Source organism: Aedes aegypti, unplaced genomic scaffold (assembly GCF_002204515.2).
Source record: "Aedes aegypti strain LVP_AGWG unplaced genomic scaffold, AaegL5.0 Primary Assembly AGWG_AaegL5_hic_scaff_460_2361_PBJ_arrow, whole genome shotgun sequence".
Lineage (NCBI taxonomy): Eukaryota > Metazoa > Arthropoda > Insecta > Diptera > Culicidae > Aedes > Aedes aegypti.
The window spans coordinates 16,381-40,420 of NW_018736131.1; the positions used below are offsets into that span (position 1 = coordinate 16,381).

Here is a 24,040-nt window from a genome sequence, read left to right on the forward strand (position 1 = left end):
GTATTAATCATTGCCCAAACCCAGCAGCAACCATCGCCGACAACTGCTGCTCGAAACAATAAAAGATTGATAATAAAAAGCACGACAGGCCATATAAAATGCTGCTATGAGGCATCCAACGTTTCGGATTATATTGACCCTGGTTTCGCTGCACCACCTCACCGGATCGATACAAGGTAGGTTCGGTTTTTGGTTTGGCTCGCTTTGGGGATGACAATTGCAATTTTCCCTCTCTGTACCCTACCACAAACCAACGAACCAAACAAACCAAATGGGAAAAAATGCAAATAACCTCACTCTCTCTCGAGTACCGTTTGCTGAAAATTATCCTTTGTTTTTCTACTCCATTCCACTATATAAACCCTTTCGCTGCCAGTCGCCAAAATCGGGCTAAATGATAACACTTTCAAAACAATACCGCGACACTTCTGGCACGACATCTCCTCGCCATATACCGAACTGCCGGATGACGACATCGAGGAGGAGTCGGAGGAAAGCACCACCCATGACCCGTATCCGTTTTTCGACGAAACGAACATGACGGCAAATGTAACCACACAGCTCGGCAACGACGTGTATCTGCACTGTCGCGTAAACGATCTGAGGGAACGAACCGTAAGTACATACCACCATGCTTAGTTCCTCCTTTGGAGCGTAATTAACTCAAGAAGCCTAATTTGTGTAACCACTTCCTTGTATGTCGGCAGCAACATTTCAAAAGGGCGTAACTGCTGTTGTACACGCTCAAAAAAGCGTTCTGGAAAACGTGAACTGTCAAAAATACACCATGAACTACCATCATGTTTACGCATAAACATGATCTAGTTCACGGTGTATTTTGCTTGTTGACGAGTTCACGTCTGCTGTTCACGGATACGAGAACGGATTTTTTTCTGAGTAAACAACACCTTTCTTCGAAGCTCAAAACCAGATTTGAATCATCGCGATCCAAGATCCAACCCCACTATCGGAATGCTTCGAAGCAGTTACGCCCTTTTGAATTGTCTTAGCCGATGTGTTCGGTGCTAATGTGCGGGCATCCTTTGCCATCTTCCGCAGGTGACTTGGGTGCGCCGAAAAGGAGATGACATCCATTTGATCACAGTAGGCCGTCACACGTACAGCAGCGACTCTCGCTACTCCTTGCAGTACCAGGCCCCCAATGATTGGCAGTTGCTGATCCAGTATGCAAATGAACGAGATGAGGGCCTCTACGAGTGTCAGATATCGTCCCATCCTCCGTTGGTGTTTCTCGTTTATTTGATCGTTGTCGGTAAGTTAAGGCAACCCTTTTACTCAATAATGGCTACAATGGGATTTCCATTAGTTTACCTTGTAGGCAAGTGAAAATGATGTGTTCAATGTCGTCAAAAGATTTCAGTATTTGAAAAGGTAGCTTCGTACTTCAAAAGGATTTCGATGAACTTTATGCAAAGTTCAAGCTAGCAATCGTTCGATTAAGTAGCAACTTTTACTTACCCTTGAAGCAGATAGCCAGTCAGATTTCTAAAGTAGTAATCAATGTTAGGAACAGGCAAATATAAGCAAATACGCTAACGCACACATCCACTAAAAATAGGATACAGTTTGTATAGTGAATTGTTTGGCTTCCATCATTTGCCCTAGGCATTCGAGCCTGAACGTATTGGTGAATTACCTTCGTCCCAATCCTGGTCTTAAATGGAAATTAGTTGTAATTGTATAATTATCTAACATTCATAACACCTATGTGAAGCGATTGGTCTATGATGACCCCAACATAGGGCTTAATTGTGGAATCAATCAATTTCATGTTTATTACCAAGAGTTTGTCAATGATGTTACACTTTTGTAAGGACTTTGGGTCTTTTTCGACTAATTTCAAAATTCAAATCATTATAACTTTTGATAAGAATAACCCAGGAATTTGAAATTTCCAGGCAATTATTTTTTTTGTGGAAAATTTCGTTTAAAAATGAATCATAGGGAGCTCACATAAAAAAGAAATACAAATTGTGACTTGGAATCGTTTTTGACCCGAAAATTCAAACAGTTCCCAAAAATGAGTTTGTTGACCTGGGAGGGAGGCACACCCAAGCAGTAGCGTAGCTAGGAGGGTGCGGTGGGTGCGGTCCGCACCGGGCCCCAAAATCGCAGGGCAGATTTCTCATAACATTAAAATTTCGACAAAGCTTGTAGGAAACTGACAATCTGTAAGATACCAAAAATATAAAGTTTCGGACGACACTAGGTTCAGCGTTATACAGGGGCCCCTTGATTATCCCTTTTTTATATTTTAGAGTAGGTCGAGGGGCCCGGGGGACCGTGGCTTTGGGCCCCCACAGCTTGGGGGCCTTCACAAATATTTGTTTAGTAAGTTATTTTCCTTGATGTTGTTCAATCGATTGTACTCATGAGAAAACTGAGTCTTTGAAATGAATTTTGTAAAATGGTAAGCCAAATATTTTGATTTTTATTTAACTATTTAGACTGATGCAAATATTTATTTTCTTTTAGTCCAAGACCACTTGGGAGGTCTAAGGGGTAGAAAATAATCAGCGTACGAACTGGGGTGCAAACAAATAAAATACAAAAAAAAACTAATTTCAACAAATTTTATTTTATTTTTTTTTCTGAAAAGTGACCGAGCAACACGCCGTTTATGTTTTAAGGTTGTCCTTGAGGTTGTTGTTCCATTGGGTCGTTTGAAATATAAATTATTAACGTTTTGAGTTGAACAGAACAATTTATCTCTTTTGGTCTTGTCTTCAAAATTTTCGATTTTTTGAAGCCTTTCTTCAGCGTTTCTGCTATAATGTATACCAATGACTTGTTGAAATCGTTTTATGAAGTATTTTGATTATTCTTCGACGAGTTACACTGAACAATCCCCTATGACTGCTCCATGAAATTTATTGTTAATCGAAATTCCTTCAGATATTATTTTTTGAATCATTCTAAAACACTAACCAAAATCATCAAAATTTGTTCGCGGGTGACCTTAAATAATTCATAAGGATATTTTAGAAATTTTCCCCGGTAATTTATACGAAATTTTGCCATGAGTTTAAAAACTTTATTTTTTGTTGAACGTTATGAGAGATTTCGTTAAAAAACAAGAAAGTTCCTTCCAAGAATTCGTTGAGGAATTCTTTCAGGAATGTTTGCAGAAATTCTAACTGGATTTCTTCAGAATCAACATTAGCCACAAACCAGGGAACAAGTACTTTCACGTAGAAACTCTACAGAATGTTCTGAGCAATGTAGTCAGGATTTTTCCATTAATTTCTAAAGAATTGCTTCGCCCTTAAAACCACTAAGATAAAGCTAGTAATAGTCTATCTGGCGTTTCTATATGGACGTCAAATCATCACGGGACTAAATAAAATGCCACAGAGATTCCGAATACGTCAATTTTATTTCTCTTCAAAGGATTCTTCAAGACTGCCTACAGGAATCATTCTAGGAATATATCAGGGTTTCAACCAAGAATTCCACTGAGCAGACCTTTGACCATGAACCATGATCCCCAGAAAAACATTGAAAAGATTTCTTGGCGTACCTTTGGCCAATCTCGTGGTTTTCCCAAATATTTCTTTGCAAATAACTCCAAGGATCCTTCTACGAATTCTTTACTTATTTTAAATATACCCGTGAGATTTATCTTAATTTTTTTTTCTTGTACAGTACTGACCCGATTTTGTTAACCCCCGATTTTGTCTGCCCCCGATTTTGTCAGCTTTTTGACCCGATTTTGTCAGCCTATTTTGAATTTGTCAAAAAATTGTTATCGTCATGTTTTACCACGTTTAAATTCAAATTAATGATGATGTTTGATGTCATGCACGCATGGGCGTAGCCAGAGGGGGCAATGGCAATGCCTTTTATTAAGTGTTAAAAATTTAAATTACCAATATAAGGGAGGGGGGAGCCTTTGATGAAAAAAACTGGCTACGCCCATCCCAACTAACATTCACTCATTTAAGAAACACCATTATGGCAGCTTTATTCAGCATCATGTTTAATAACATTTTAATAATTTTCATGGCCAACCTTTGTTCAGGCGTTGTTCACACAAATTTGGAGAAACTTTAAAGCATGTCGTTGAATTCCAACTTTATTTTCAGCTTTTGTAAGACTGGTCCAAAAATAATTAAAAACAAATAAAAAACAAAAACATATTTTTCAGTCGCTTCAAATGTAGTGTACACAATTATCATGATATGACAACCATATTTAGAAATCGCCTGGATACTGGATTCAAACTCGAGACCTTCCCATCGTCAGCGGTATACCTTGCATCTGCGCCATCCTAGAATTGATGAATGAATCGTCCAGTGCAAAATATAAACCTCTCATAGCTGAATATTGATCTTGTTTGAGCTTCTATTCGACATCGTCTAATTAACACATGGTACGCTAATCAACAACTGAACAAGCATATTATTCAGCTGCTGTTTAGTGCTGATCCAAGCTGAGTTAGTCGGTTATTTTTAGCGCACAGTGAAAAATTTATGTCAATGATGGTCAAAAATAATGTTTATTTACACAAAGTGAAATCAGTCTGATGATTAAGGTGAATATGCATCGGAGCCAAACCTCAAATTGTCAAGAGCACAAATCTAGAAAACCAGACTGCGCATCGGTTCGAGCTGAAAACCTAATCGATTGGTCACACGCTGGTGGTGACCAATCGATTAAGTTTTCAGCTTGAACGGATGTTTAGTTCTCTAGATTTGTGTTCTTGAAAATTTGAGGTTTGGCTTCGATGCATCTTCACCTTAATCTAATTTCATAATAATTTTTAGTTTGTTAAAAAATTAAATTTTAATGATTCATTAACTCAAATTGAAATTCATTTTTTTTATAAATTATATTTTATTTATTAATTATATTAGGGTCGATGTACCAATAGCCGCATAGCTAAGAACAAATATTCGTATAAAATCGAAAAATAAAGCCTGCGGAATTATTTTTACATCATCTGAAAGCTTTTTATCTTGGCTTTGTGGAAAAATTATGACACATACGAAAAATCATGTTTTTGTATTTATTATCGCTTGTGCCACTATAGGAACACATGTGCCTATAGTAGCACTATTCCTAATTTCTGTTCCTATAGTAGCACTAGCCTCACGGAATAGGCAAAACACAAATCAAAACCGTATTTTTACAAAACTTTTATATTTTTCCTTTGAAGTGTGGATCAAAAGCGTTCGATTGATGTAAAAAAGTTCCTAATTTATCAACTATTTTGTTTAATAACAAAATAGTTTCTCTTAGTAGTGCTGCTATAGGAACAATAGGTTAACTATAGGTGCAAGGGAGCTAAAATTTTAAGCAAACTATTTATTTCGATCATTTTTTGAACAAAATCGAGCTGTGTGTCAATGGTACTTAGATAAACAGCTACTGATCTTCATGTCAAAAATTATTTTGCTACGATTACAAGCCAAACGGCCGTAAAAAGCCACTAGTGCGACTATAGGGGACCGTCCACTAAGGGAACACCGACCCTATTGATTTGTATTTTTAATAAACTTATTATGAATATATTTAAATCATTTGAAGTGTTCTAAAGACTATGTACCTGAATAGAAAAATGTTCGAATATCTTGACGCGTGGGATTTTTTTCAGAAATGGCCAAGTAAATCATTTTTCTTAGATCGCACTATTCAGTTGGGAAGAAATGTCATTTTAAATGTAGCTCGCTATAGATATTTTTTTAATTAATTCTGTCAAAGAAATGTCCACTTTTGTTGTACGGAACAACATCCCGAGCAGGCGTAAAAGTTTAGCAATAGCTAATTATAATTTTGATAGCAGAAAGTGATAATAACCTGAGAGATATAATATGTAAAAGATCTGGAAACGATATCTAAATTAACTACATACAAAAATCAAACAAAATTTTGATGTTGTCTTCAGATCTTTTATGTCAATCAAGTCAATATCACGCTTTGTTTGTCAGTACTTCGCTCCTACTAAGAATACTTAGCTCAAATGTTTGTTTTTCAAAATAATCCTACATTTCTGGAGGCTGACCGTGTTTATTTTCTGAACGACTATTCAAAAAGTTTTGAGAAAGCATAAGTTATAAGCTTTGAAATGCATTCGGAACTCAACACGCATTTCGGATATTTTGTCCATTTTATGAAATTTAGCTATAGTGTGATCGCTTTTACAAGGCTTATTTAATACTGAACAATGTGTTTGTTAATCGTCATTTTGGCCTCTATTGGATCAACTGTTCTTATAATATACCGAAGCTGAATTAGGATTTTATAAGATACTTATTCAGCTCTTATTCATGCTTATGTTAAACATGTGGAAATAGCTGAAGTGCGATGCAAGTAAACGTTAGTTCGTCTTCTGAATATCCTTTTATACATATACATTTGTTTAGTAGAATATTGGCTTTTTAATTGGGGGAAACATGTCTTGTTCAGCTCATTAGTAAAACATTATTGACTAGTCGAATGAGAATCTCTGGAAACGTTTAATAAGTGGCGATTCAACTTTTGTTCATTCTAATGCATAACGTTGAACATTGACTTAAGTTTGTGTTAAAAAAGCACCTTCTCAGCTCCTTATAGAGCAAAATTTTTATTCAGCTGTCATTACCATTATTGAACAATAATTAAACATGCATGCTTGTTTGTGGCTCTGAATTGTTAGTTGGGATGTCTATCGCCTTCTTAAAAGTCCATGTAACCATGTAACACGTCAAAATTTGAAAAATAGGAACAAAATAAAATGACCCGATTTTGTCAGGTTCCCCATTTTGTCGGCCTAAAATTCATCGAAGGGCTGACAAAATCGGGTCCTTACTGTATTGATCTTATAAATTTGCGAGAATTCCTCAGATAATTGGAAATCTTTTGGGATTCGTACTTCATTTTTTTTTTCAGTGTGCCCTTCTTGTATTCGTTCATTACTACAACTAGTTGTCCAAGTGTGTTGTCTTCCGTAGCAGAGAGAAAACAAAAATTCCGAGATTTCAAAACAACCTTTATTTTGGTGGAGTTTTAATATCCTGAAATAGTTCAATAAGCTTTAATCCACAATTTAGCCTAATTATAAAAACTTATGTTTAGTCAAATCTCTCTCACGTTAAAGACAATTCTGTTTGTTGAAGCCTTATTTTCGCGGTCTCCACTGGCGCTTTGAGGTCTAAATTATAGCTTTGATTAATCTCAAAACATTTATGCAATCCAATGATTTTACCTTTAGCTCGAATTACTTTCACAGTTATTTATGGTTAGGTTTATATTTAGTTTAATGCATGAAATCTGAAGAAGGAATACTTAGATAGTAATAAATTGAATTTTAAGATAAACCACCCATACATACTGTGATATTTATAAGACTAAGCAAATTTGCATGATAATCATCCTAAATTTAACTGAATAACTACTATTTGATTTTCACTGCATGAGCACAATCTGGCTAGATCGACAAAGACTTTCCAATTCAACAATGTTGATATTGCTTCTAAGCTATTCTGTCACTGTCATACCCTGCATATCTGCGCTCCTTGGGCGCACGCCTCGTCTTCACAGTGGGTACGGCTTGTATAGATGTCGAAAGAGCGCTTGTAGCACCGAGGGGTCGCAACAAAGTGATTAAAGCAGAAATTTCCCCAGAAACACCTTAGCAGTTCTACCATTTTTAAGCATTCTTTTGAATATTCTTGCAAAATTTCTTCTGAGACTTCTTTAACAAAAAGTTTTTAAAAAATCCAAGAATTTAACAATTTTCGACAGAGTTCAAGAAGTTCCCGATTTTTACTATAGAAAAATCTGTATATGTTTTATTTATTAAAGTATTGGAAGATTTTCTCTAGGGATAGCTCGATGAGTTTCGCTGGAAATTCCTCATAAAATAACATCAATCACAAAATCAAACATTCTATCTTGCCTGCTAGATCTGCATAAAAGGCACAACAAAGAAATAATCAGTGATTTGCATAATACTAAAATTTCTGAAATTTGTCCAGCGATTTCAACAAATATATGGTAAATATGAATTGTTCCAAGATTTTTTTCACGATTCTTCAAGAAGTTAAACTAGGAATAACCATAAGCATACTACTTAATACAGTACAGCATACAGAAAGTTATCCAAAATATCTCTAAAGATCTTTTTAAACAGAAACATATAGAAACTTCTGAGGTAACCGCTTCATATATATTATTTGATTCCACAAGCAATAAAAACTATTTCCTGGACGAAGTTCTAGCTCGTATTTTTTTACTTTTTAATCACGTTATTGAATCGCCAAGTGGCTCGGTAGCTTAGTTGGTAAGGCACTTGTCTGGCATACAAGAGACGTGCTCCGAACTTTATTTTTTTTTTTAATTGGTATCATTTCAAACATTACACTAATTTTTTATAGCTAGGTGTTCTGCGTTAGACAACACTATCATCCTAATTTGGTAAAACAAATTTAAGCTTTTATTACATTTTGTTAAAAAAATATTACATCATTTGCCGTAGCAGTTCAGATTTTTTACTGGTGAGTTAATTTAACCTGCTTATATGAGAAAAAAAAAACTTTACAATAAAAACGCTTTTCACGAATTTCTTGATTTCACTAATAATTCATCCATCTTTACCATGCGTAATGAGTTAATCAATTTGAATATTGAACGCTTTCGAAAAAAAATGTAGAAGGTACGTGTGAGTTCGGTAATAACATAATTTTGGAGGGCCCCCAAAGCTGCCTCCGCACTGGGCCCCCAAGACTCTAGCTACGCCACTGCACCCAAGATAACTCCAGCTTATACACTAACAAAAAACAAGGCAGGTGTGATGAAAATCACTACTTTTCTTTTGTTGCGTACCTTCGATCATTCCGGCCAAACATTGGAAAAGGGCCACAGTTTCATTTGCATTTAAAATATTTAGAGTAAAAATATGCGTATTTTAATACTTTATATTCAATCAGAATAAAAGGTTCTCTCGTGACATTACTTTTGAATACGTAAGAATTAGGTTTTAATCACTTCGTGTCACCTTTGATGAAACACAAAAATATGTTTTGATCAATTACGCGCTTTTATCATGTTTGTCCATTGTTGAAGATCCCGGCTCACAGTGACAGTTCTCGACCTTTGACGTAAAGAAATTTCGTATTGGTTTCTCCCAAACAGATGTTGACTAATTTCAGTTCCGTTAAGTTTAAATGAAAGGCACACATGTATAGTTACAGAAACCTTCCTGAAGGTCCGAATTCGGTCACTGTGGCCACTGGCAACTTTCTACATCTGAGAAATAAAGTCCCTTACTTCGAGGACCTGTAATTTCATAACTAAACAAGTAATCTGAACCGTTCATATTTGGTTGAATAGGCATTTACGTGGACTATGCATACCTACCTTGATACCTTATAGACTTCCATCTTCGTCGGTCTTGGGCAATACTTCTCCAGTTTCCCCGAACGTTTAGGGTCGCCAGGTTCGCTTTCACTGCGTACAGCCAGCGTATTCGTGATCTTCCACGAAGTCACCGACCTCTACCAGGTTTTCTGCTGAATATTGTTTTCGCAATTCTTTTTTCTGGCATTCGCACTAATTGTCCAGCCCACTGAAGTCTGTAGTGTTTCACACACTTGTTAATATTCGCATCTTTGTACACTTGACACAACTCGTCAGTCATGCGTCTGCGCCACAAACCATTTTTGAGTTTCCCACCGTGTATTGTCCACAGCACTTTACGCCCGAAAACACCGAAGGTTTTCCGGTTTGCCTCTTCCAACGCTCACGCTACGTGCCCGCTACGAGTTATCGGAAGAATAAATGTTTTATACAGGGCGAATTTTGTTTATGTTTGCAAGTTGCGTGACCTAAGCTGGTTACATAGTCGGTAAAAGGCCCTATTCACAGCCGCAATACGTCTTTACACTTCGCTGGAAATGTCGTTGTCACATGTCACAAGTGTTCCAAGGTAAATAAATTCTTCAACGACTTCAAACACATCCTCATCAAACACTACCTCAGCACCTACACCTCCAAACCTACCTCTCTCTCTACCTGCAACAATGCGATCCGAACACTTGATTTCGAATTAGCCAGTATAGCACGTATCAGCCTGATTAGTTTTGCCGGAAACCTATGATCAGCCATAGCTCATTTATTTTCTCTGAGTTGTACGCCGCTTTGAAATCAATAAAGAGATGGTGAGTTTGCAAGTTATACTCCCGGAATTTATCTAGAATCATTTGCAAGATAAACATATAGTTCGTTTTCGAGCGGTCCTCACGAAAACCAGATTGGTATTCGTGGCCGAAGGACTCCTCGAGCGGTCTCAGTCTGGTAAACAGGATTCAGCAGGGTAAATTTTCTGTAATTCTCACAGTCTGTGCTCTTTCTTGTAGATTGGAACGTGGACTATTAATAGAGATTCTCAAATCATGTCCACATTCAAGGAATCAAAAAGAGGTCGAAAAGAGACCAAACAAAACGAAGTTTAATGGGAACCAGCATATAAGAGTTTGATTCTTTGTACCATCAGAACCGATATTTCTCTAAGATCTAAGTTTTGAGAATTCCTCGTGATATTATAACAAGTATTACTGCTCGCATTACTGTATGTTATTTTTTCATGATTCTCTCTAGAAATTTCATCAGAAATTTTGTCAGGTATGATTAGTTATAACTTCGGAAATTTCTAAAGATGTACATTTAGCTATTATATCCCAAGATTTTATCCAGTTATTCATCCATAGATTTCCCTGGGACATCCTCCAAGATTCCTGGTCAGAACATCTTCTAAAACTCATTTCATAACTTCTCCAGAAATGCCTCCAGGAGGTTCTAGAAATTTCCTATGAAATTTTATTTCAGAATTTATATGAGATTTCAACTAGAAATTTATCTGAAGATACCTTCAGCAATTGCTCCATAGATTTCTTACAAGATTCCTACAGAAATTCCTCCACTATGAGTTTCTCTAAAGTAAGTCTTGGAAGTTTTTTTCTTTGCAGGAATTCTTTCAGGAATTTCTCCAGAGAAGTGCTAAGAATATGTTTCTGAAAAATAAATCCATGAGGTATTTCTGAAGAAAATAGGAATGATGAAGAAAATAGGAAATATTGGGAAAAATTCGGGTGTAAAAACATAAATCGACTTTTGAAGGTTGTATGTCAATGTTTTGAGAAACATTTTAAGAAATATTTGGAACAATGTGGGGATAACATTTAGATTGAATGGTGGAGAATACTTAGATTAAATGCTAGGTAAATTCTTAGAAAAAAAAAATGGATTTGTTCCAAGAACCCCTCTAGGAATTCCTGCATCCCTGGGAGGAAACGTTGATGAATTTTTGAAGGAATTCACATGAACAGGCGGAGGAATTCTTACAGGGTTTCTTAAAAAATCGCTAGCAATACACACTCGAGCTTTGTATAACACGATGTGACTGGGCTTAGATTAGATCTTCAAGAATCTTCTGGATATTCCAAAGAGCTTTTTTCACATGAATCACTTCCAGGAATGCTCACGGAAATTAGTCGCAGAACATATACAGGGTTGATCGTTGATATTTTCAAGAAACCATCCATTGATTCATTCAGAAATACCATAGAAGGTTGCTCCATTAGTTCCTAACGGTTGAAGAAGTTTCTTGTAACAATTCTTACAGTTAGTTTCCCAAGCTTTTCACTATAGGTATTCTGAATCGTTCTTCACACGAGCCAGATTTTTTTTTCAGGGCCATGCACAAACCATGTCACGTTTCACTAGGCATGGTAAATCATGGAAACTCTTATCATGTCTTCCATTCTCCATAAGAATAAGTACGTTGATCGAGTTGGTATGTATATTGAGCAGATGATAAATATTTTTATAAATTTATAATTTATTTTTCAAGCTTACTGCTAGTCTTGTTTTTGTTGAATCGTGGGTAGGACAACCCTTTGACTGTCCTACCCAGGTTTTTTTTTGCGTAGTGCATATCCTACCTGTCCTACCCATTTCCCGTGCCACTGCTCCTGCACATAAGGCTGCAGCACGTGCACGATAACTCTATATATAACTCGATACCTTCCTAACACGATAATCCTTTCAATATCGAGTTACAGAGAGTTGACTGTATTCGGTTGAAGAAAGTTTTTGCATAAAAATTCTCTGCAAAAAGAGCATGTTACCGAAGCACATCAACTGAAAGTTTTGGTCCAATATGGTCCATGCAAAACCGGTTCCTGTAGTCTCAGAAGGTTGGTCAATCTGGACAGTTCGATAAAATTTGTCGGGTTCAGTTTCAAGCGTTTATTACATAATGAGCCAGTATAATGCCATTCTTTTACTTAGTAATAAGTGAAGGCCTACTATCGCCTACTACACCATAATGAGACATTTTAGACGGAATCCGGATCAATTGTGTCTGGTTCGCGTTGTGCGGATGAAAAAAATAACGAAACGCGTCAGTAGTGTTGGATCCGAATCTGTTACATGTTCATGTGGAGCGAGCAACGAAATCAGGATCGAATGTGATTCGCGTAGTATCGCACTAGAACTTTTTGTTTCATATCTAAATTCCCAGTGTTTTCTTGTGATAGTGCAGAGGACTCTTCGACTTCCATAAAGCAAGTAAAACATCCCATCCCCAAATTCACCTGCATTCGGACGCAGCTGGCGCCGTGATTGTTTGTTAAGATAATGAGAACACCAGTACTTACACATTGAAGATGTTACTGATCCTGAGCAGCGTCTGTTCGTTCCCTGTGTAAGTACAGCTGTTCTTGCAATAACGGAGTAGCAACTGAGGGCAGTCAATCATGCTCGTGATCATGCTATAACTGAGCGCGTGATCAATCTCACTCAATAACGAGTAAATCTTCCTATTATTGGTCCCATTGTACCTACAGTTGCACTACTAAGAGAAACTTTGTTTTAATAAACTAAATAAGGGAAGATCTAATATTTTTTTTACGTCAGCTTTTGATACATTCTTTAATGGAAATAATGAAGTTCTGTAGAAATATGATTTAATTTGTGTTTCTCCCACGCCGTGAAGCTAGTGCTACTATAGGAATGAACATTTATAAAAGTTCTAAGGGAAATTTTCGACCTAGAACTAGATTTTGACCCATTCTTATAATTTAAGCCTACTGTTCCTAGAAGGGTTTGAAACATTGCTGAGATTTTTGGTTTTTTTTTTTTGAGATCTCAGAAAATAATTGCAATTGTTATGCTTTCTGGAGAATAGCATCCAACTAAAAACTCCAAGGTAGTAATCAAAAGATATGTATATTCGGTAGGGTAAAAGCACCAGTTTTGGCCAGCCTACGAGAAAATGTCACTAAAAATTAAATGGGAAGCCGTATTTATACTACAAATATGTCAAATGGAAGCTTTCAATCCATATTATGTGTGTAAAATATCTAAATTGAGCTAAAACCATTTTTTCGCTTTCAAAATCCCGTTGGTCAATATAGGCCAACGGAACCAATTTCGGCCAGAGATTTAACTTCGGTTCCTAAATTGGCCAATTTCATTGATTTCTCATGAGGGTGGACAAATTAGGAGTGCCCTGGCTAAATTAGGTGTATGGAACTTTAAATTATAAAGAAAATGAATTGTTTTTCTTATGTTTTGAATCAATTTGGACGAGTAAATGAATGTAGCTCTATCATATGAATGTGATCTACTGAACACAAAAGGTTTCATGCTGATTGGCTATGTAAAATGGTGTATGGCTACAACTTGCGTATGGCCAAAACCGGTACTTCTACCCTAACGCCAAGGATGGTTAAGGAATTTCTAAAGAAAACAATTTTTGGTACACATACATGGACACTTGAAGCTTTCTAGTGAAAACGTTTTAGATGTTTCACTGTAGAATTGTCTGGACCTGAGAGAGAGACAGCTCACTGACAGTTGGCATGTTTTCTTGCCTTTTTTGATTTCTTCTTTAATTCTTAGGCTGTGCACAACGGTCAGATGATCTTATTTTGGTCAAAATCATATTCACTTCTTGTTATTCACTATGAAAAGGATATGAATATGAGTAAATCAATAGCAGTTTGGCAACACACAACTATATTTAAGTATTAAACCATTTAAAATGTGAAATCATTGAAACCACCTAAAAATTTTAATTGCGTTTACTTTAATTTGGACGGTTTTTCCCGCTCTGCTCTTCGAATGTACGGTTTTCTAGTGACAGTTGATGACAAGTTCCCTTGACTTTTGGGAGCTCGCAATCTATGCCAGCTGTCTCCTCTCTTTCAGGTCTGGACTAGTTCGGGAAGTCCCTGAAGAAAACACTAGAAAATGTAGTGGATGCATTACAAAAGCAAACCGTAGAAAATATCCTGCTGGCAGTCAATATTTCAATTGCCTGGCTTTAAGGTACTCCAGTCTATGGAATTGAAATGTTTTGCTTCAGGAAAAAAATGTATTATTGAAATTATAGCTTGAGAAATCCATTAGAGGAACCGTTGTTATAATCTTCAGATGAATTTCTGGAAAGTTCAATGGAAGATATTCTGGAGGAATATCAGCTGCAATCATTCCAGAAGTTTTTGACGGAATCAGTGGATGAATTCATTCAAATATTCTGGAGAAAACAATAGTAGGTTTTTCTGGTGGAATTCTTGTAACTATATCCGCAGAAATTCCGAAAATGATAACTACATTAATCGGTAGAAGTATGAGGTAGAATTTTGTGAACGAATCCTTGAGATTATCTGGAGAAATGTTTGGTTGGACAATGTTTGAGCAATCTGCGTAGGAGCTCCTAAAAAAATCCTTGGCGATTTTCTGGAAAAAATGAGTGAAGTAAATTCTGGCAGATTTTCTAGGAAAATAGCCAAACCATTCCCAGAGGGGGATTTTTTTTTGGCAAGAATTCCTTTGCGAGGATCTGCATGGTTCAGCACAACGATGTCTTTGACGAAATTTTCAGATAAATTCGTGCAGAATTTATTTTAAAAAAAAACTTCTACTACTGTTGTACGGGGTGAAATTGGCATAAGGCTGTCTTTGGGTTACTAGTTTTTACAGCAAACTAATGTTAAAATAATAAGGACAATGTGGCAGGCTTCAAGAATGATCATATATTAGGTTTTTCACATTTATACTAGCCATGAGATACATCGAAAAATGGCGGTCAAAGTCACTCCTCAGTCCCAATGTCACACCACATGACGGTACTTATACATTTTCAAGAGTTTAATAAAATTTCCTTCAGTGATTTTTTCAATCACTATTTAAAAAACTTGTCTTTAATACTAAAAGTAATTTGACAAGCATTTTTATCTGCAATTCCATTCATAACACGATTCTTCCAATTGTACATGTGTAGCATGATAGACTTGCATTACAAAGTTAATATTCAAAAAACATAAATAATTCATCTCAAGCATTAGAACATGTTCATGTTCCGATGTTCATAAAGAATATCAAATTACAGAACGTTTCCTAGCTCTCACAAATCCTTAAGAGTGTGAAAAGCATTAAAAACAGTAAAACTAAATTTCACATCAACTGAAATGCTGAACCTTCCCACGATCATAAAAACCTTACTTCACAATCCCAAGCATTCATATCATGCTAACATTCAAACCAAATTATTGCCAACCTTTTCCAAATTACAACTCAGGCAATGACCCATGTCATTGTCACTACACTCTGACGCCAACGATCATTCCAGACAATCGATATATGCAATAGCGTAATTCGATCTCCTTGCCTACGCCAAGTGCATCGTTCTCACGATGCAAGAGGCCAATGGTATATTTCTTTTCGCTTATAATGCATAGTGCTAAATTCTGATTGGCTTATATTTACATACCAAAAGTTAACTCCAAGTACCGCCTCTTTTAGAACACTTTTAGAACATAAGCAATTCAATGATTGTAAGACTTCTTGTAAGTAAAAATGATTTCTAAATAAACATAATCTTGTAGACAACGGAACAATCAACAAGTCTAAATTTAATACGGTAAAATTAATACGGTAAATGGCGACCGGTGACTTTCGAATCTTTCGGAGTCCGAAGTGGATTATTATTGATCACCAACTAGATGATCTAGTGATTGATTTGCATGAAGCAAACAAGTGAAAAAACAAAACAAAAATCGGAAGTTTTTCAAACAGTGCTAGTGAGATTCAAGTGATAAGTGAGATTCAATTATGGGAAAAGGCGCATCAAAGTCGTCCAACGAAGGCGACGCAAATGTTCAAATAACTAATCTCCTAGAAAACCATCAACAGTTCCATGAGGAAAATGCATTAAAGTTGTGGCTAATTTTGGTGATGGTTGGTATCCAAACAGTGATAATGGTTTACAACATGATAAAGAAGAACACTCGAAAAAATGCACTCAAAGCAGCTAAGAGTATTGCTGTACTGGAAAAAGTTTGAATAAGAAATCAAGTGCAGTGAATAAAAATAAACATTTTAAATCATTCGATAAAAATAAAACTGAACAATTGTAACGAGTAAGTGTACAAAATAATCTTCAAATAAGTGTAATTCTTGTAACGTGAACAAAATAATCTTCAAATTGTGCGGAAAATCAGAATCGCGTGACACAAGAAAATCCCGCGGTGCAGTGAATTGAAAACGAAAATTAATTATCCACGGGCGAACCGGCAACTTGGAGCCGCCCCAACAAAGGGCCAAACCGGCAACATGGAGCTGCCCCTACGAAGATGAGAACGTACAGTTAGAACAACATCAACAAGCAGCAGCAGTGACCGAGGTGCAACGATCGTGCCAGAGCCAGGAACATGGACGATGAGCAGAATTACCCATAGGAAGACAACTATTGGTGAGCGTATCAAATCCGTAATTGATTACTAACATTAATTAATAATTTTCATATGTGAATTGTGCATTGTAAATCTACTTTTATATTTATATGGAAAATTCCCCATTAAGAAATAATATGTTATGATTTATATGGTGAACATAAATGAAAGTTTATGCCTTTATTAGTAAATTTCATTTGGTATTGATATTTTTCTTAACTATATGAATTATAATTAAAATTTTTAAAATGAATGACATTGAATGGGGAAGATTTTCTCAAATTTTTAAATGAAGTTGAAAAGGGTAATGGTCCAGAACCATTTGCACCTTTTTGAAAGAAACACAACCCCCGTACGTGGGAAGATTGATAGCAAGAATTGAAAATTTGCCAGGAGACGATCCAATCACATGGTTGCCCCTGAGCGAAAAACCATAAAAGAAAAATTTTATTTTTTTTTATTATGCAATTAACCTTATGATCAACTTTAAAAGTTTTCAATGAGTGGAATTGAATTAGAATACAAAATTTAATTGGAAAACTACATAATATTAAAACAAACTTAAAAAAATCTCCTTTTAGAAGATACCTTAAAAGTACTCTAAAGGATAAAATTCTTTTAAACTAAAACCATATACAATAAAGTCGTACAAACTCTTTTGAAATATGAAGATGTTTTTAGATAATAGACATGTTGATTTCTTTATAAAAGCAGCACGTCTTGATTATGATGAAATAATTTATATACTAGAAACAAACTTAAGAAATATTCAAAACCAATATCATTAAAATCACTTAGTTACGCAATAATATTCAATATTAGACTGATCAAGATTTCAAAAAAAAGTTAAAATGGCATTGAACATAAAAACAGCATCTGAATTAGCATCACTGATTCCCTCTTACGATGGAAATCCAGGAGGTGTAAAATCATTTATTGATGCTATCAGATTGGTGCAAACTATAGTGCCAGCAGATCAGCAAGCCCCTGCCATTCAGCTCATTTTGACTAGGTTGACTGGTAAGGCCAGAGATTTGTTTACTGGGCGTTCCGGCTAATTACCAAGAAATTGTGGATAAAATTTCTGCTGACTGCACTGACAAAAGCAGTTCAGAATTAGCTCTCGCTAACTTGAAAAATATTAAACCAAAAAAAGGCCAAGAAACTTCTGGGTTTACCAAGGAAGTAGACATACTAGCAGATAAATTGAAACAAGCTTACATTAGAGAAGAAGTACCTAATGAAGTAGCAAAAAAATTAGCAAACAAGGCTGCCATTCAATCCTTGATTATCGCATCACAGAAGCAGGAAACAAAAATGCTTTTGAAAGTTGGAAAATTTGATTCGCTTTTCTGAGGCATTGAATATCGTTGTGGAAAACGAGAATTTTAACAACGAACCAATCTGTGTCAATGGTACAGATGAGAAAGAAATTTCCTCTAAAAATAAGCCAAGTATCAATCAAATTATCAAAATCGCAAACAAGGCAACAACGTCTAGAGGTAATTCTTTAGAGGTTTCACACGTTAAGTAATACGCCGTCAAACCACACGCAAATTTTTCTCAACAATCATCAAACAGATTTTTAAGATACAATTACCAAAATACCAATCATCAACATCCAAGACAACAAACTGGAACCATTCCGGTAATAAGACGATTATATCATATGAATGAGTAGATGGTTCAATGCTTCCCAGTCATTTGCGCCAAACGGTGCATTGCTCAACCGGTAGTATGGTGCCAAGTAACATGATGCCACCGCAAAGGCAACACCAACAACCTCAACAAGTTCCAAATCATTTTTAGGAACAACAGGTCTGTTCCCGTACTCACGATGAATCTGAACGCGTTCCAATTCATAATCGGTCAATGTTCAGATGACAAACACTACAAACACATTCATAATAGATTGTGGAGCAGACATATCTATTTTCAAACGTAGCAAAATACACCCCAGCTATCTAATAAATATAACGGAGAAGATCAAGTTAACAGGTATCACTGATGACCACGGTTGAAACCATCGCGTCAGCAGTAACTGACCTATATTTTGAAGGAGGACTGTGCATCAAGCATAAATTCCACCTTGTAAATGATGAATTCCCTATTATGACAGACGGCATTTTAGGCCGCGATTTCTTAAGTTCCCATAGATGCATAATTGATTATGAGTCTTGGTTACTTAAGTTTAATGTAAATAATGAAGAAATAACTATACCAATCAAGACAACTTAAACAATGGCTTTATCTTACCGAAAGAAGTGAAGTCATTAGGCGAATTATAAATATTCCATATACATACGATATGGTTGTGCATTCACAGGAAATATTGCCAGGCGTTTTCTGTGGAAATACTATCATATCATCTAATAACCCTTTATGTTAAATTTATCAACACTACAGAAAATCCTGTACATATATTGTATTCACGATTCCAACCTATAATGGAACCACTCTATAATTACCATATAATGAAAATTAATAGTAGTATTAAAAATAAGAAGAATCGTCAGCAAGACATTCTGAATCAAATTAAAACTATTGGAATACCTTTAGATGCAGTAAAGGTTTACAGAACCTCATTGCAGAATATCACGACATTTTTAGTTACCTGATGATGTTTAACCTTTAACAATTTTTATACTCAGGAATTCCCTCTGCAGGACAACTGTCCGATATATATTCCGAATTACCAAAAACTTACATGCCCAAACCAATGAAATTCAGAGACAAGTGGATAAGATGCTGGGTGAAAACATTATCGAACACTCAGTATCCCCATATAATTCTCCAATTTGTTCGTACCGAAAAATCGGATACTAATGACAAGAAATGGCGTTTAGTTGTCGATTTTCGACAGCTTAACAAAAAAATCCTTGCTGATAAATTTCCTCTCCCCAGGATTGATACTATTTTGGATCAATTGGGAAAGAGCTAAATATTTTTCCACGTTGGACTTGATGTCTGGTTTTCATCAAATCCCACTAGATGAGAACTCAAGAAAATTCACAGCGTTTTCAACACAGTCTGGACATTATCATTTTACGCGTTTACCATTTGGATTAAATATAAGTCCAAATAGTTTCCAGCGTATGATGACAATCGCCATGGCTGGATTGACACCCGAATTAGCTTTTATTATATTGATGACATCATTGTGATTGGTTTGTTCAGTAAACCACCATCTAATGAATCTTACACAAGTTTTTGACAGATTGAGACACTATTAATTTAAAAACTCAATCTAAGTAAATGTAAATTTTTTCAATCAGAAGTGACTTTATCTAGGTCACAAAATAACTGATAAAGGAATATTACCTGATCCTTCTAAATTTGATACAATAAAAAATTATCCAGTTCCATTCCAATGCGGATGATGTTAGACGATTTGTAGCTTTCTGCAATTACTACAGGGAAATTTGTTCCAAAACTTTGCAAAAATTGCTAGTCCTTTTGAATAATTTACTTAAGAAAAATTCAAAATTTATGTGGACGGATGAATGTGCAATATTCATTCGAATCATTACGCAATTATTTAATGTCACCAATGATTCTTCAATATCCTGATTTTAATAAACAATTTATTTTGACGACAGATGCTTCAGACATTGCTTGTGGAGCAGTACTGTCTCAACAATTTGAAAATAGCGAGCTACCGATAGCTTTCGCAAGTAAAACCTTTACGAAAGGAAGAAAAAAAATAAACCAGTAATTTTGAAAAGAGTTAACAGCGATACACTGGGCTATTAACTACTTTAAACCTTATTTGTATGGAAAAAAGTTCGTTGTAAGAACAGACCATAGACCGCTAGTATTCCTGTTTGGAATGAAAAATCCAAACTCGAAACTCACAAATATGCGTTTAGACTTAGAAGAATTTGACTTTGTCGTAGAATACATACAAGGCAAAGCTAATGTAATCGCAGACGCACTGTCACGCATTGTCACAACGTCTGAAGAATTTGAAAAATATAAATATTTTGAAGGTTAATACAAGAGCAATGACCCGAAACAAAATCAAACTACAACACCCGCAGAAACACCAAAGGTTACTGTTAGTAAAGAGCCTGATCACCTCTCTACTTACGTAACTGAAAATCCAAGCATTACCAACAAATTGCATAAGTTAAGAATTAGTTATGATAACAATGTGCTTGAAATGATAATTTTTTCAAAGAACAGTAAAAACATGTTGCATCAGTTGCAACAACAGTTTATAAGAAACGGAAGTCAAACACTTGAGTTTGCTCTTCTGAAATTAGAGAAATTATTACTTACGATGGAAAATTAAAAAGATTGCTTTATCTTCGGATAATGAACTTTTCAAGTTATGGCCTATAAATATTTTCAAAAAAATAACAAATGAAAAAGTTAGGACACGTGCAAATAATAATTTTACAATTCCGCCAAAAATTCATAACGGATAAAAATGAAATACATGGAAATAATAAGAATTAACCATGAGATCCCATAGGAGGGTCATATTGGACAACATAGACTTTATCTCAAGATAAGAGAAAAATATAAATGGAAGGATATGAAAGGTTGCATATCACAGTTCGTAAAATCCTGTGAATTATGTAAAAAAAATAAAATTACTAAACATACTAAAGAAAATATGATAGTTACCCACAACACCTTCCAGACCATTTGAAGTGATTTCAATTGATACAGTTGGACCCACTTCCATTAAGTAATAACAAAAATAGATACATAAGTTACAATCCAATGTGATTTAACGAAAGTATGTTGTTTTAATACCAACGGCAAGCAAAGAAGCTAATGTCATTGCCAAGGCATTAGTCGATCATTTCATATTAGTGTACGGAAATTTCCTTGAATTGAGGTCAGATCAGAACCGAATTTAAAAATCAAACCTTAGAACAAATTTGCAAAATTTTGGAAATTAAACAAAACTTTTCAACGGCTTATCATCCCCAAACTATTGGTTCATTAGAGAGAAATCACAGATGTTTTGAATGAATATCTGAGATCTTTTTACAAATGAACACCATACAGATTGGGATGATTGGTTAAAATTTTACAGTTTTTTCCTATAACACCACTCCACATTCAGATCATCAATTACACCAATTTGAATTAGTTTTTGGCAGAAAAGCTTCAACTACCCAACGAAATATACGAAAAAGGCCATAGAACCACTTTATAATTACGAGGACTATTATCATGAACTTAAATCTAAAATTCAAGAAATCAAATGAAATCGCTAGAAGAAAATTAATTGATCAAAAATTAATACGAACAAATCAAGCAAATCAAAATATCAACCCAATAAATCTAAATATTGGAGATTTAGTATATTTAACCGTAGAAAACAGAAAAAAAACTTGATTCATTTTATTCAGGACCTTATAAAATAGTCGAAATCAATGACCCAAATTGTAAAATTAATCACTATTGACACAAAATAATGAGAATATTACAGTTCACAAAAAATCGACTTATTTAAAGCATAAAAATAAAAAAAAAAAAAAAAAAACCCCAAAGTTTTTGATTTAATTATTGTATCGATAACTAACAATAAATTTTAATACAAAAGAGATCCACCGAGCCTAACACCCATAAAAAAGAGAATAAAACACAAAAAAAAAAATGACAATCAAATGGGGTAGGTAAAATTTCTTAGTATAACACTAAGAAGCTTGAAATTCGATAGGATCAAATAAGTATATTTTTTATGTAAACGGTATTTGGAGCATAGCTATACACGAGTAATTTTTCTTCGATACATTACTCTCCCGAAGGGTGGAGGTGTAGCATGATAGACTTGCATTACAAAGTTAATATTCAAAAAACATAAATAATTCATCTCAAGCATTAGAACATGTTCATGTTCCGATGTTCATAAAGAATATCAAATTACAGAACGTTTCCTAGCTCTCACAAATCCTTAAGAGTGTGAAAAGCATAAAACAGTAAAACTAAATTTCACATCAACTGAAATGCTGAACCTTCCCACGATCATAAAAACCTTACTTCACAATTCCCAAGCATTCATATCATGCTAACATTCAAACCAAATTATTGCCAACCTTTTCCAAATTACAACTCAGGCAATGACCCATGTCATTGTCACTACACTCTGACGCCAACGATCATTCCAGACAATCGATATATGCAATAGCGTAATTCGATCTCCTTGCCTACGCCAAGTGCATCGTTCTCACGATGCAAGAGGCCAATGGTTATATTTCTTTTCGCTTATAATGCATAGCGCTAAATTCTGATTGGCTTATATTTACATACCAAAAGTTAACTCCAAGTACCGCCTCTTTTAGAACACTTTTAGAACATAAGCAATTCAATGATTGTAAGACTTCTTGTAAGTAAAAATGATTCTAAATAAACATAATCTTGTAGACAACGGAACAATCAACAAGTCTAAAATTTAATACGGTAAAATTAATACGGTAAACATGATATATTTTCTGAAAGCCGGTGGTGCGATATTCTTATATAATCCAACAGTCACAGTGCTGGTGTCTTTCGTACTAAAAGGGTCGTCTCATTGCAACAATATAGCAAAATCATACAAAATTCTGTAAGTGGATGTGAAGTATCTTTTCTTTAGAAATCCTGGCTGCGATATTCAGGAAATGTTTGAGAATGTCTTCACAAATTATAAGAAGTTCATGCATAATCGAATGTATCCGCAGCATATCATATGTCTAAAATTGAGGAAATGCATATAAAATCTTCCAATTTCCATCCACAGTGCCCAGAGTGGAGATTGTCGACGAGCGGGGCGTTGCGACGGTGGATAAATTCTACAAAGCGGGCAGCACGATCGAGTTGAAGTGCATCATAAGCAAGGTCCCCCAGCCGACCAGCTACGTGACGTGGAAGCACGGCATGCGAATGTTAAACTACGACACCAGCCGAGGTGGTATCAGGTAGGTACCTAATTAGCTTATAAAAGTTCATTAAATCAATTTCCAACCTGGCTCGACGACACTCAAATGTGTCACATATATCCACTGGTCCGGAAACGATTCTCCCTCACCAAAAGTTACAATTATGTCCTCCCATTATCATCACCATCGGTATCATGGCCGACATCAGTTGGCACGGTCCCATCGGTGGGAAATGAAACTTTGTAATTAGATACTTCTGTAGCGAAGATCCTCCGATAGGAGGAAGTTGGGGCCCCAAGAATTAGGCCTAATTTAGGATGATTGAGAATTATTTGAATTTGGTGTGAAATGTCCCCTTGCTAATTTGGCAATCATTTGATCTCAACAATGAATCAAATTGGCGCTTCATGAATGATTTACGAA

At 35.4% G+C, this 24,040-nt stretch overlaps 1 protein-coding gene across 1 annotated transcript; it reads left to right on the forward strand.

The window, feature by feature from the left end:
- Positions 1-58: 58 nt before the first annotated feature.
- Positions 59-23,675, forward strand: LOC110681141. Its single transcript, XM_021856911.1, has 4 exons — positions 59-176; positions 377-615; positions 1,060-1,273; positions 23,479-23,675. The coding sequence occupies exons 1-4, from the start codon at positions 107-109 to the stop codon at positions 23,658-23,660; spliced, it is 705 nt and encodes a 234-aa protein (XP_021712603.1). The 5' UTR covers positions 59-106; the 3' UTR covers positions 23,661-23,675.
- Positions 23,676-24,040: the final 365 nt, after the last annotated feature.

Excerpts from the sequence above, each read along its gene's own strand:
- LOC110681141 (XM_021856911.1), top strand. The coding sequence starts at position 107 with ATGAGGCATCCAACGTTTCGGATTATATTGACCCTGGTTTCGCTGCAC. Across the intron at positions 177-376 it reads CCTCACCGGATCGATACAAG|TCGCCAAAATCGGGCTAAAT; the intron begins GTAGGTTCGGTT and ends TTTCGCTGCCAG. Across the intron at positions 1,274-23,478 it reads CGTTTATTTGATCGTTGTCG|TGCCCAGAGTGGAGATTGTC; the intron begins GTAAGTTAAGGC and ends TTCCATCCACAG.